Below are 14740 nucleotides of genomic sequence, written 5' to 3'. Positions count from 1 at the left end.
ACACGTGTGCAAGTTGTGTGTGTGTGTGTGTGTGTGTGTGTGTGTGTGTGTGTGTGTGTGGGTGTGGGTGGGTGTGTGCGCGCGCGCGCGCGCTCTGACAAAGGCCTTTATGGCCGAAAGCTATAAATGTGTGAATCTTTTTGTTGTGCCTATCGCGACTCAACATCTCCGCTCTATTGGAAGTAGCAACTTTCCTTCTCTGGTATTGTTATAAGTACAGGTAAGAGATATATATGTTAACTTTTCAGTATGATTTGAGTAAGTTTACATCATCAGTGCAGATAGAAAGATAAGATGCAGACAATAGCTGAAGCATTTATGAAACACACACTATTAAGATATGGGAATCCATTAATTCTTTTAACAGATCATGAATCAAATTTCTTGAATGATGTTATCAAATAGTGTGTAAATTGCTGAGAACTGAACAGAGACCACAGCTTACCCTCCAGCAACTAATGGCACAAGGGAGTAAAGCCACCAGACACTGGTTGAATGTTTAAGACATTTTTTTGTCAAGTGAGTACAATATGCAATTTTTGTGTTAAAACACCACATGTGCACTCCATTCAAACTAATGTATGGTAGAAAAGCAAACATACCAGGAATATTGCAACAAGCGTCAACACGGTAAGTTATGATTATGAATCATATGCAAACGAATTATGAGCTAGAATGCAATGGAAGCATGCAGGAGAGGGGAGGGGGGAGGGGAGAATAGAGAGAGAAGGAATACAAAAAAGAAGAGAACCAGAAGCAACACAATACCGTATTTACTCGAATCTAAGCCGCACTCGAATCTAAGCCGCACCTGAAATATGAGACACGAAAAAAGGGGAAAAAAAATTCCCAAATCTAAGCCACACCTGAAATTTGAGACTCGAAATTCAAGGGGAGAGAAAAGTTTTAGGCCGCACCTCCAAATCGAAACAAAGTTGTTCCATTGTAATATGAGACACAATTTAGGTCGAATGAATGACGATACAGCTACAGTAGTTTGGTTCGAGTCGAAAGCTTAGCAGTTAAGTTTTAGCAGGTAGCCATTGCTATGCGTCAGGCGCTCCGTCCGTATTTATACGGATACCCTTCCTTTTTTACGTGCTTCGTCTGGTTTGAATCGATTGCTTATTTTGCTTTGATCTGATAAGTGCCGTTTTCAATGTTATAGGTGTTTACGTCAGTCACTCTAAGCTGAAAATGCATTACTATACTGTGTCATGCATTGTTTGTCGCATTCTGATAGTGCGTGTTTACGGCCTGTCGCTGCTCGCGGCATGGCTTGCTTTTGTGCGCGCTACCGCCGCCTACAATTAAAAAAAGAGAGGAATCGTCACATTAGCGAAACAATGGCAAGAGACTGCTATTTGTTGTTACTTACACTGCTGCTTTCTTTGATAATGATCAACAAGAACCAAATAATAGACTGCGTACAATATAACATGTTATGAACGAGAGTTTGGCGAAAATTTTTCTCCGTTTGAAAATCTTTGCGGCCGCTTCTTTAGTACATCAAATTCTGCACAGAAATTAGTCATCTTAGATTTAAAAATCTAGTCAGTTGCCGTGCTTCATTTCTGACTGTATCACTATTAGGCATAAGAGTAATACGAATATAAACATGACACGATACGTATATTCTTCCGCGTTTGCTGTTGTCTCACTCTAGTTTCGTAGTTTATTTGGCAGACAGGATTTAAATGAGATAGAAGCAAACACGAAAGAATACATGGCAAAATGTTTATATTCGTATTATTCTTCTGGTGAAGAGAATACTGCATGTGATTCACATTTCATCAGGTTCCTATTAGCAACCATCTCTTCTCACAGGTAGGAAACAATTCAGAACGTAGAGTTGGCCATATTGACAAAAATCCCAGTATTACCAGTCGGATTTTCGTAGTACATTGAAATTCGAAGATGAACAATACGGAATTTGTATTTACTTCGTTGGATAATGTATGAAAATGCAGTGGTCGAAACTCAGGCTGAGAAAAATGCTCGTCTTCCAATTTTTTTTTTTTTTCTGACGCAGAGGTTTTGGCGCCAGTATTTATGTTTGTGCCTAAAAGGATGCCTGTGTAGCGCTACATATATTCGACGGCAGAAGTTAGTTGTGGCGGCACCTATCAACATTTTTCAGAACTTCCGCTTGCTTTGCACTCGATTCTAAGCCGCAGGCGGTTTTTTGGATTACAAAAACCGGAAAAAAAGTGCGGCTTAGATTCGAGTAAATACGGTAATAACTGATAAGAAACAGAAACTGGAGGAGTTTAACCCTCGAGAACTGCGCTTGTGTATAAAGTGCGCCAATCGCAAACAACATTGTCATGCACAGTTCCATTGTTGTTTTACAATAGCAAGCCCCTATCTATTCCTGCACTATTGTTTCAGCTAGCACAGTGAGAAGTTGTGTTGTCAAAGGTCCATGTGAGCTACAGTAATTTAAAATAAACTGGGAGTGTGTCATATTCGTGTACAAAGAACACAACGTGCCTGGTCTTGTAAGTAATTTTTCCTTCACTTTTATTTTGTTCCTTTTTAATCAAATCAAAAGGTAACACATAACAAGCGGGTATGTCACTGTGCAGGTAGAGATCAGACAACAAGCTTGGCTCATTATTCAACGAGGATCCCAAGTTCAACTCTGTACCAGACAACAAAAATGAAGATGACTCTGAAGAAGAAGAAAAAGAAGAAGAAGAGGAGGAATTTATCACACAAAGTAACCACGGTTCAGATTCTGATCAAGTCTATGATTTAGATGATGACTGTGAAGAGCCACTCTCCACTTTTTGACAAAACGTGTAAATGGAATAAAATATGTTCTAATGTGATGTGGAAAAAAAAGGAAGAATATTGTAAAAATATTCCCTGGGCCTACACGTGCTGCCAGAGGGGTCACGAGTGAAACAGAGGCTTTATGGACAATACTTAGCCTGTAAATGATTGATGAAATTGTAAAATACACGAACATATACATTCAATCTAAGAAAGAATGTGTACAATATTCCAGAGAAAGGCACATTAAGGAAACTACAAGGTGTGAAATAATGGCATTGCTGGGACTGCTGTATCTGATTGGCACTAAGAAAGCAAACCACAGAAATGTCATTGAACAGTGGACAGCAGATGGTACTGGTATGGAGATCATGAGAGCTGTGATGAGCTATAGAAGATTTCTGTTCCTTTTACGATGTATCCATTTTGACGACAAGAGTATAAGGCAAGAAAGAAGAGTAACAGATAAATTTGCTGCAATAAGGCAAACACTGAATGCCTTTGTGGTGAACTGCAAGAACACTTATAGTTTAGGACAGTTTGTGACAGCAGACAAAAAGTTGCAAGCTTTCTGGAGTCACAGTTGTTTTGCTCAGCATATCCCGAACAAACCAGCGAAGTACGGGATAAAGATTTTTTTGTTTTAGCAGATACTAAAACATTCTTCACTAGCAATATTGAAGTATATTGTGGAAAAGAACCTAAAGGACCACACAATGTTTCTAATTCTCTCTGTGATATTGTAGGAATGCTAGTACTCAGACTGAAGGCTCAGGAAGAAACGTTACAATGGATAATTGGTACACTAGCTATTCCTTAGCCAACACCCTTTTGAAAAAGTGACTAACATGCATTGACACATTGAGAAAAAACAAACGTGAGATCCCACAAGAATTTTTACCTGGGGTATCCACTCCTCCTCATTTGATTTTCAGAATGATATGACTCTAGTTTTGTATGTGCCAAAACAAAACAAGGCAGTTATATTACTTTCAATTGTGCGTGATTTTGGAACCATTGACACAGTTACAGGTAAATCAGAGATAGTTTTGGATTAGAATATGACAAAGGGAGGACTCGACAAAGTCAATCAATTGGGAGGTACCTATTCCGTCACACGGGTGGCAAGAAGATGGCGACTGGTTGTATTCTATGCTCACATGTATATAGCAGGAATCAATGCTCAAATAATTTTTCATGCAAATGAGGCAAATCCAAAAAAGAAGCGAAGAATTTTCTTGAAAGATTTAGCACTCTCTCTCTCATGAAGTCTCAACTAGTGGAAAGAGGTAATATTCCTTCACTTTCTGCTGACATTGCAACTTTCCTCATGAAATACAAAGATCAATGTGTTGATAAGAACTGAAAGGCCTACCACCAAGAAAAGAGGTCAGCGCGTGACATAGGCATGAGTAAGAAACACATCTACTACCATAAGGTGTAACTCATGTCATAGCTTTGTTTACAACAACAAACAGCCCCTTCCCTTCAGCTTAGGTCTTCGTGGCAAACTAATCTGCTCCACTCCTGAATCCCTGAACCATTACACCAATAACCTGAAAACAGCTTTCGCATCCCGCAACTACCCTCCTGACCTGGTACAGAAGCAAATAACCAGAGCCACTTCCTCATCCCCTCAAACCCAGAATCTCCCACAGAAGAACCCTAAAAGTGCCCCACTTGTGACAGGATACTTTCTGGGACTAGAACAGACTCTGAATGTGGCTTTCCAGCAGGGATACGACTTCCTCAAATCCTGCCCTGAAATGAGATCCATCCTTCATGAAATCCTCCCCACTCCACCAAGAGTGTCTTTCTGCCGTCCACCTAACCTTCGTAACCTCTTGGTTCATCCCATGAAATTCCCAAACCACCTTCCCTACCCTCTGGCTCCTACCCTTGTAACTGTCCCTGGTGTAAAACCTGTCCCATGCACCCTCCCGCCACCACCTACTCCAGTCCTGTAACCCGGAAGGTGTACATAATCAAAAGCAGAGCCACATGTGAAAGCACCCACTTGATTTACCAACTGACATGCCTACACTGTGAAGCCTTCTATGTGGGAATGACCAGCAACAAACTATCCATTCGCATGAACAGAAACAGGCAGACAGTGTTTGTTGGTAATGAGGATCACCCTGTGGCTAAACATGCCTTGGTGCACAGCCAGCACATCTTGGCACAGTGTTACACCGTATGGGTTTTCTGGATACTTCCCACTGACACCAACCTATCAGAACTCCAGAGATGGGAACTTGCCCTTCAATATATTCTCTCTTCCCGTTACCCACCAGGCCTCAACCTCCGCTCATTTCAAGTTGCCGCCCCTCGTACATCACCTGTCAGTCAACAACTCTTTGCGTCTGTACTTCCACCTCGACTGACATCTCTGGACAGGCAATGTGTCTTTGAAAATGAAAAAACTGCTTCAAAGCATGACAGATGAGGCCAGAATAACAAAGAAAAGCCAGAAAACTAAATAAGATAAGAAGGACACTCAGACCTATGGGGATGGAAAGTTTTGACATGTTATCATTAAGAATAAAATGACCTGCAAATCTTCAGTTTCAATTTCCTGTAATCAATGTTTTTGCATACGTAGGTGTCATTATCTCATCCAATATTACAGCTACAAAAACAAAATTTTGCATGTATGATAACATAACGCATGCCTACACAGTGAACCACATTATTCAACAATGCATTAAATATTTTAGGCTAGAGCATGTTATATGTTCTTACATTATTAGGAGACAAGACTCTTAAAACTTTTTTTTTAAAATATACAGAACACCATTTTATTTTGAACAGTCACTTCCCTACATATTCCACAGTTCTTAAATTTTTTTCACACAGAGTTCACAATATACTAATTATTTGGTTAAAGTTTCATTCCAATATCTATTAAAGTTTTTAACCCTAGCAATATGAATGCATTTTCCATAATGCTTATTATCAAGGGCGGCAGTAGAGATTACTTTATGCCCATTCTACTTTTAAAAAATTGTACGAAATGGTGGACTTTGTTATTTGCTGACATGTATTAACAACATACTGTTTAATGATGAGGTACTGACGTGTAAGCAGGGTCCAGAAACTAAAAATAGTGTTCAGCACACTCTTAGTTATGTCAAGGCACTTTCAATAATGTGTACTACCAATGTACAGGGTGTCCCACTCAAACCTCCCTGATTTCAAACACCCAGGGGGGTGGGGGACACGGTAGATACAACAGTGAAAAATGCACCACATTGTAGAGCATCTCAACGAATTTATTTATTTATTATCAATACACCTTTACATGTGAACCATTTGTAGCATAAGAATATTGAGTCTATATTCAATTTCTTTCTTCTGTTATTGTTGCAATCGCATTAGTGATACGATGTCGCAACATAGGAATATCGTCCACTTTGGTCGCATACACGCGGTTCTTCAAGAATCCCCACATGAAGAAATTAAGTGTAGTAATGTCGGGTGAACGTGATGGCCAGGCAATGGGTCCTTATCTAGGAACTTTCAAACAACCGTTGACCAATGCAGCGGAGCTCCATCTTGTTGAAAAATGATGTTGGGTTACTAGTCTTGTATCTGAGGGTACACAAACTGCTCCAACCTGTCCAGTTACACTGACCCAATCACTGTTTGTTCCGCAAAGAAGAACGGTCCTGTTGTGCATTAGCCCACACCAGACATTTAGTTTAGGGCTATCACGAACATGTTCAATCACAACGTGCGGATTTTGTGAACCCCAAATCCGAACATTAAGCCTATTAACCCTTCCTGATAGATGAAAGGTTGTCTTATCTGAGAATAAACATCTTTCCTGGTAGCTGGCATCCACATCAATACCCTGCCGCATATCCACAGCAAATTGTTGTCTGCGTGGTTTGTCGTTCGGCATCAGATGTTGCAGAATTTGCACTTTGTAAGCACACATACGAAGACGGTGGTGAACTGCACGATGCAATGTTGATCGAGTTATATCAAGTTGCCTAGATGCTTAATGAATTGACTTACGTGGGCTTCTGAAAAACATTTGCCTGATGTCCTCCACTGTCTCTTCTGAAACTCCGTAATGTGCAACAACAGAATGTTATGAAAAACACTTCCTGTTGCCAGAAACTTCCTATGTCATTCCTTAATTTTTTCACATCAGTTGGATCACATTCATACACATGACGATAATTTCTTTGCACAGTAATTGGCGATTTTGTTTCTGCAAACCACACTACTGCTTGCGCGTGCTGTGTGGAGCCACCATTTTCACTTCATGCGACCAAGCTGCACTCAGGCGACGATACTTGGCTCTTCTGACGTGGGAACATAAATTCTTTAAGATGCTCTACAATGTGGTGCATTTTTCATTGTCGTGTCTACTGTGGTTTTTCTCTCCAGGATCCTTGAAATCAGGGAGGTTTGAGTGGGACACCTTGTATTATACCCACCACAAAAACAAGTTTTAAAAGAAAATGTCATTAATTGTTGTTGACTTTTACTCACAACATACTTTTAAAGAGGTACTTAATGTGTAAGTATGGTCCTGAACCTGAAAACACTGAATACAACAATCATCGGGAAAAATGACGTCTACTAACAAGACTTAAATTTTTGAGTTAAGTTTAGCTACAAAATTAAAACATTTCTGAAATCTGGTAGAACAATTCATTAAACATGATAAGTATTTTTATCAGAATTCTAAAATATAAAGAAACAGATCGATTACAATAATTTCAAAAGGTGGCACCTAGTCACGTCACCTATAATGATTGCCGTGGTGTGGTGACACTGACTCACCCACTACGATCATTACCATTGGGCAGTGCAATTTATCACTTAATGCAGCTAGCCTCACCCCCCTGGGCCCCTTATGTGTACATTATTCTACCAGCCTACAGCTGCTAATGCATTACCTCTTCTTACTTTAGTGCAAGATTTATTACTTTTACTGAATGAGTGAGCGGCGACACTAAAAACCTATTGAAGAGAGAATTTTATTACTTTCCTGAAATATCATATATATAAAATACTGTAACTACAGAGAATAGAGTCGGATTTACCAGCCGCCTCAATGAGCTTAAATTGGACATGGAAAAACAGTCTGATAATGGAATGAATTTTTCACTCAACAGCTGAATGTGTGCTAATAAGAAAACTCATTCTGGAAACATTCCCCAGGCTGTAGCTAATCCATGTCTCCACAATATTCTTTCTTCCAGGAGTACTAGTCCCACAAGTTTCGCAGCAGAACTTCGGTGAAGTCTGGACAGTAGACGAAGAGGTACTGGTGGAGGTAAGGCTGAGAGAACAAGTTTTAAGTCGCGCCTGCATAATAACTCAGTCGGTAAAGCACTTGCCCACAAAAGGCAAAGGTCCCAAGTTCAAGTCTTGGCCTGGCACACAATTATTTGCCAAGAAGTTTCAATTTCAAGATATTTTGAAGGTGAATGTGTGCAAATGAGTAAAAAGTCTTATTATCACAAATACTGAAGACTAAAACAACTTACCAAGAACTTCTTTTAGAAATTAGATATGGTAAAGAAAGTAAAATGTGATGACAAATATTATGAAGACCGACGCCAAAATAAAAAAAATGTCCGATTGATCTCCAAACATTTGGAATATGATACTGAGTTTTTTGATACTTTTCTCTGTCTCATATCTTGTGGAACCAGCATTTAGCATTGTTGCTCATATTAGCATCAAAGAACAAAACTGCCTGAATACTTTTTGAAAGAGGAGACCTTCATTTGTTCCTTACAAAAATTGAGCCACACATTCAGCAACAGTCTGATGTATCTCATTAACACTGACTGTCATGACATTAATATTATGTCACCTTGTGTTTTGGAAAAAATGCCATGCATGTAGTATTTCAGGCACATCTATGGGAGGGCTGCTCGTAATTATATGGGTGGGGCAGTCTTCACAGATATTCTTTGCCCAAAATATTATGGGCATGATATTAATTCCAACATTGAAGGCAATATAATATTACAGGCATGGCATTCAATGTGTTAATTATTTAATTGCCTAAATACAATTGCATCAAACATCATGCTACTATGTATGCAAAGTATAAGAAAAAGAGTGATATATTCTGCCACCTTATCGATAGTTCAGCATAAAAGTCTGGGTAAATAATTATTACTGTCTGTTTTAACTTGCTGTAACACTGGTTTATAAATTAAATTTATGTCTCTAGTTTATAAATTATCGTTATTGTAGAATCGGTGGGCAGTTACAACATTTTACTACAAACACTGATACAAAAGTGAACAACAGGTATAAAAAGGCTGACTACCTCTAATGCAGAGGGAAGGCACTAGAGAAAGCAGTAGACAGTGCGAGTTACACTTGAGAAATAGTTGCTGATGGATGCAGCCGGCGTGTTAGGCTGAAGCCACTGGGAAAAAGTTACGCTACCTGCAACATCTCTGCTGATCTTAGATTTTATATGAGGGTTTCAGTTAAGGCTACAGCTAACAATGATAAATAGTCACTGTCTCTGTTTAAGAACTTGGCTACTAGCATGGAGGCACATCAGCTAGGGAGTTCCGTTTTGTAAATGATATTCAAATAAATTTAGAAGTTAATTTTATCTTCTGGGTTGCTTGTTCTCCTCATTGTACTCCACTCCATACCTCAGGAACTTTATTTAGACAATTAAGTCTCCCTCCACTTCAGTCAACCTACAGAATTCCATTTAGCACAAACCCTTGTTGCTAAATCATTTGTAAACATGACAGCATCACCCCTCTTGAAATTGAGGCGAAATACACTTTTATTCTAGGGACCTTCAGTATTTCCTGTTCATTATTATCTCGTAAGGTATATCCAAGGTTTAGAAGAATGAGGGTTCACTTCCCAAGTATTCTTCCAATGATTCTCAGTTTAGCATCTTCTTCACCTAAGACTGGTTTTATGTTGTCCTTTCAATCTGAATATATTCCCAGATATTTTAGAGATGTCCCTGTTTATTGTGCTTGTTCAAGCACTGTGTAAGCAAACAATTACATTTGTTTATGTTGAGGGTCATCTGCTAATACCTGCGCCAAGCATCGATCCTCCACAGGTCATCTCATGTTTTGCTACAATTTTATAGTCTTGGGATTTCTTTACATATAAAAGCATCAATCACAAACTGCCTCATAGACTTTCCAGTGTTTTAAATTGGGTCATTCATCTACATTATGCACATAATGGTTCCCTAACAGTCCCTTAGTACACACTTAAAGCTACATTTATATCTGAAAATTTCCATCCATTGAGAATAATATACTATGTTCTATTTGCTAGGAAACCTTCAGTCAATTCCGTACACTCATTTTTTGTTACAAGGCAGCAGTGTGAAACTGTATTGAATGCCTTCTGGGAGGAGAGGAACACAGCATCAACCTGGCCACTGGTAGCTACTGTCTTCCGGGTCTCGGGGACAAACGTAATGAAATGGTTTCACAAGTTCTACAGACGAGAAAGGCGTGACTGGAAGCATTAATTGTACTCAGAAATTATACATCAGACTAAACTGAACCAAGGTCCATAGCTGCGCACAATGGTCGACTCTTCATGAAAATGGGAATGACCTGGGCACTTTTCCAGCACTTTGAATGCTTCATTCCTTCAGCAACTTACAGCAGACTGCTGCTTGAAGAGGAACAAGTTTTTTAATACTTTCTCTCTCTCTCTCTCTCTCTCTCTCTCTCTCTCTCTCTCTCTCTCTCTCTCTCTCTCTTTAATGTAGAATTGCATGTATCACCGCATGAAAATTTGTATAAAAACATCGGAACTGTCATGTTTTATCCAACTTTAGCTCCAACCTTTACCCAAATTATTCAGCATTCAGAATTTGTACAAATTTCATCATACGTTTACGTAGTATAATTACAGTCAGAAACACATATCTACCACAAACATCCAGCCTATTTCAAGACACACTTTTCAATCAGAATTAAAATTTCACTGCTGGCGACAGCCAACTTTCTATGAGAACATTATTACCTTTTGTAAATGAGACTACAGTAAAACCCCTGTTATACATTTTCGTGTAGTCCAGACTTAAAAACGCAAAATTGAGAAAATGCAAGATCAAGGAAAATGTTCAAAGCCCCCAAAATATGAGCAAAAGTGCACATAATTGGTATATATGATTTAAAGTCGCAATCCTCTTTAATACTTTGTACAAAATCTGTCTGAATGAAGGAAATTAAATCTAAAATACAATCTTTATACATTAATTTGTGGTAAGGAATTCATAACTTATTTAAAAAATCACAGACGTGTAATAGCAAGTACAAACCCACCAAAAAATTGAAATGTCATCTTGGTAAAGGTAATCAAGCTGTTTTCCGACATGATACGACCACAAATTAGATGTTCAAAACATGCATTTTTGAAAGAGCATTGCTTATTCTCACCCAGAAAATTGCAAAACCTGATGAATGTGTTGAATTAAACCAAAAGCATCACAGCACCGAAGCAGTTAAACCATAAGCATAAATGCAGACATCTGCTAAATGACATAATTTGTCACCACTGCTGCCCCCCCCCCCTTTTTTTATGAGGCACACTTCATATGCTCACTATTGTTAAAGTGTTATGTTAGCCTTGATGAGAGAAACAGAGATGCAAAAGAAATTAGTTTACTTCCCCAATTGACGTTACAAGCTTATTTAGAAGTCAGCTCAGTGAATTTCTGTACACTGTGTACAATGCAAAATTGAAAGAAAGTTCAGGTGCTACAGTTTCACTCCACACCCTCTATCACTGTTGCCATTTTTCCTATCTACAGTGTGCCATGTGTACGTTGCAAAGTATATACGTGAGTAGTGTATGCAGTTGTTGCAACTGTATTATGTCAGTTTTGAACATGAAAGTCTTTAAAATGTTCCATCACAAAACCCTTGTTCTATTTCCGTGTGGCATCTGTCACAGCACATAATCTGCATAAAAAGTATATTTTCAGCACTTCACAAAATGCTTTCACCCGTATCTGCACCCCTGTCAGTGAAGTGACCCTCCCCCTGTTCACACATCCATTAGGGACTTCATTTTACATGTGTTAGTGTGGTGTGGTGTGGTGGCTGCACTGGCTATTGGATGACTTAACAAATCACCAGCCCATAGGTGTTCATAAGCCAGAAAGGCACGACATTTCCTCCATTATGACTAAGCATATTCTTCGAGACTCAGTGTTTGGATTTGAAAGGTTGACGATTGATATTGTTGCTGAATACAATACACTGGAAATACATGCAAAAAGATGAACCTGTGTTATAAGAGGCTTAAAAAAAAGTGGTGGCTGGGCCCCTTCATCATGTATTGACTCGGTCTGGAACACTTTGCGTCAACTGTCTTTTTTTCCCATTAGCACTGCAACGTAGCAGTAGTTGTATCATAACTGTGTGGTGAAGCTAAATGTCGCAAGTTATGTTGGCAACACCAACTGTGGATTATGTTAGCATTTCCTCTCTCACATCTCCCCTCTCCACAATGGCCTAAAATATTCCCTTAACTCTGCCACCACCCATAGTGCCAACCACCTGTCTTTGTGCCAATTACAACTCGTTCAGTCAAATCAAATGTCAAAAGGAAGAAAACGGGACAAAGTCAAGGGAGACATCAAGTAAAAACTTACAGTCAAGGTAAACCTTACTGGGAAGAAATGTAAAATCAGGAAATTTTTAGCATTGATTTTACAGGTTTTCCACAAGGGATAAAAAACGGAGAATGTAAAATTGAAGTTCCACTGTAGTTATGGGACTTATTGATGGACCCTCCTGCAGTTTATTATTATTATTATAATTATTATCATTATTATTACTGTTGTTGTTGTTATATTCACCTTTACTATTCCATAGCTCCAATGACAAAAGCTATTTTCTGTAATTAATGAGATTAATATTCTTCCCTCTCTGAAATCGGTATCTAAGTTTTAATCATGTCTGCGAAGGAGTTTTTCTGTTCTAAACAATGCATTTGTGCAGGTCACATACACTCTACTACTCTCGTAGCCACTTTGTTTCTTTAGTGCACTGAATTTTGTCCTAACTAGCAGCATGTTTAGAAGATTCCAAGTCAGTTCACGTAATGAGTTATTAATCCTGGGGAGGGTTAGAGGGGGGGGGGGGGGGGGGGGGAGGCAGGAATAAGTGTGTGAGGTGGGTGGAGAGGGACGGCAGTATTTCTACATTAATGAGGGATGGCAGTATTTCTACATTAATGACACTCATTGCAGGAAAGTAGCGTATTGTTTTTAAATGCAGAAGCAACTTCACTAACTTGCCAGGAACCATACCCCTAACTACCTTGGGGACGTTTAGCATTATTTTTGTTTATGTTCTTGGACTACAATGGTACACTGATGTCATAAGTATGACAAGTCACTTCATACACACAACAAAAACAAATACGAAGCTGACAAATAGAAAGCAACCAACCTTGTGGAGACACCTGGAGTGGCGTCGTAGGAACGCTGCGACCGGTGCCTTCATCAAGTTGAGTCATGTCCATCCGGGTTTCATCTATGCTCTCTGAAGCCACCTGCCCAGTTGCTGAAGACAGAGAAAGCTAAAGCTGCACAACACACATTCATCTTGACAACTCAGTGTGTCTAATATGCACAAACTACATTTTTAGCATCTGTGGATTATTACTACAAACTTTGAGGTTCCCTTAAAGAATAGAATTCATACCTCTATCAGTCAGAGGCAAAAGCAAACACATTTACTCAATCCTTTACAACAAAATATTTACATGGCTTCAGTCCAACAAGAAGGTTCCAAAACCATGAAACGTTCAGTAGTACTCACCTGTAACACTTGCTCAATGATACAATTAGATATATGATGAAACACGCAGAACAACAATTTACACTTCTATCAGTACACAGCTACATGTGTTTATCTACATAGGAGTTCATCCAAGTTCGGAGATTCTCTACACTCTAATGGACTCTGAAGTCCTTAGGCACATAGTTGAAACACAAATAAATGGAGAATTACTTGAGCAGGAAGAGTATCTTAGGATGCCACTAATTATTCAATATATGAAACATCAAAAATGGAAGTTCTTGTAAGTGGAGTATTAAATAATCTTTTATTTATACATCTGCCTGTCACATGACCAAAGGTTTTGGATTAGGTTTTCAGATAAACAACGGCAGTATTTTCCTGTTTCAAGAACCAAGCCATCAAACTTTACTCTCTTAGAGCATGGCAGTGATACTGATATTAGCAAATAAAAAATAGAAAAACTAATAACAGAACTATTTACTTAAAACTCAGGGACAAATAAAAGATTCTTAGCTTTATTTATTTTCTATTGTTATGAGTAAAGCAATTCTTTGAGTTAAAGTCAAAATACATACGCATACTCGGACGTGAAGCACTTGTAGAAGGAGGATGAGTTTCTGAGAATGTGAACCGTTGCTGCTGTGGCACTTGGGGAGAACTAACAGCTTCACTGAAGCCATCAGACCGTCGAGGTACAAAGAGTGTGGGTGTTGATGGGACAATGCTATCATCTCCCACTTCCTCAAACCCAAGCAGTGGCAGCTGACCCCGAGGGAGAGGTGGCACCCCTGGTCGGCCTCCACCAGCACCACTGCTACTACCTGAGCTCGTAGCTTCAGCAGGCTGCCTCATATCTGAGTCAGCACCAGCACCAGAAGTGTCATTACTATCTGCTGCTGCCACACCACCTCTACTGTCACTGCTGCCTGACTGGTTCGGAACTTCACTGCCATCCTCTGCAGCACCAAGCACACACTGTTACACTTTTGCAATGAATAAAAAATTGCGCTAAATATTTGAATAGAAAACCATACATAATAATTAAAATTTATTGTATTTGAAGGTAAATTTAATGAAAATTAGCTTCAATCAGCAACTTGTACGTAGACAAAATAATGTGAACTCCATTAATGTTAAGAATTTGTAATGGTGTGCAAACAAGAAGCCGG

The 14740-nt window shown here is 39.1% G+C and overlaps 1 protein-coding gene across 2 annotated transcripts in view; it reads right to left on the bottom strand.

Annotated features, from left to right (window-relative positions):
• Positions 1-14740, bottom strand: part of LOC126162069 (nucleoprotein TPR-like) — a 280494-nt gene that overhangs the window by 37208 nt on the left and 228546 nt on the right. For both annotated transcript variants that reach the window (XM_049918330.1, XM_049918331.1), the window contains exons 31-32: positions 14147-14527; positions 13218-13331 (exon numbers count right to left, since the gene is read on the bottom strand). In XM_049918330.1, coding sequence (XP_049774287.1) covers positions 13218-13331; positions 14147-14527 — 495 coding nt within the window. The remainder of the gene's footprint in view (positions 1-13217; positions 13332-14146; positions 14528-14740) is intronic.

Source organism: Schistocerca cancellata, chromosome 2 (assembly GCF_023864275.1).
Source record: "Schistocerca cancellata isolate TAMUIC-IGC-003103 chromosome 2, iqSchCanc2.1, whole genome shotgun sequence".
In the NCBI taxonomy this organism is placed as follows: Eukaryota; Metazoa; Arthropoda; class Insecta; order Orthoptera; family Acrididae; genus Schistocerca; species Schistocerca cancellata.
This window is presented reverse-complemented; position numbering and strand designations above follow the sequence as displayed.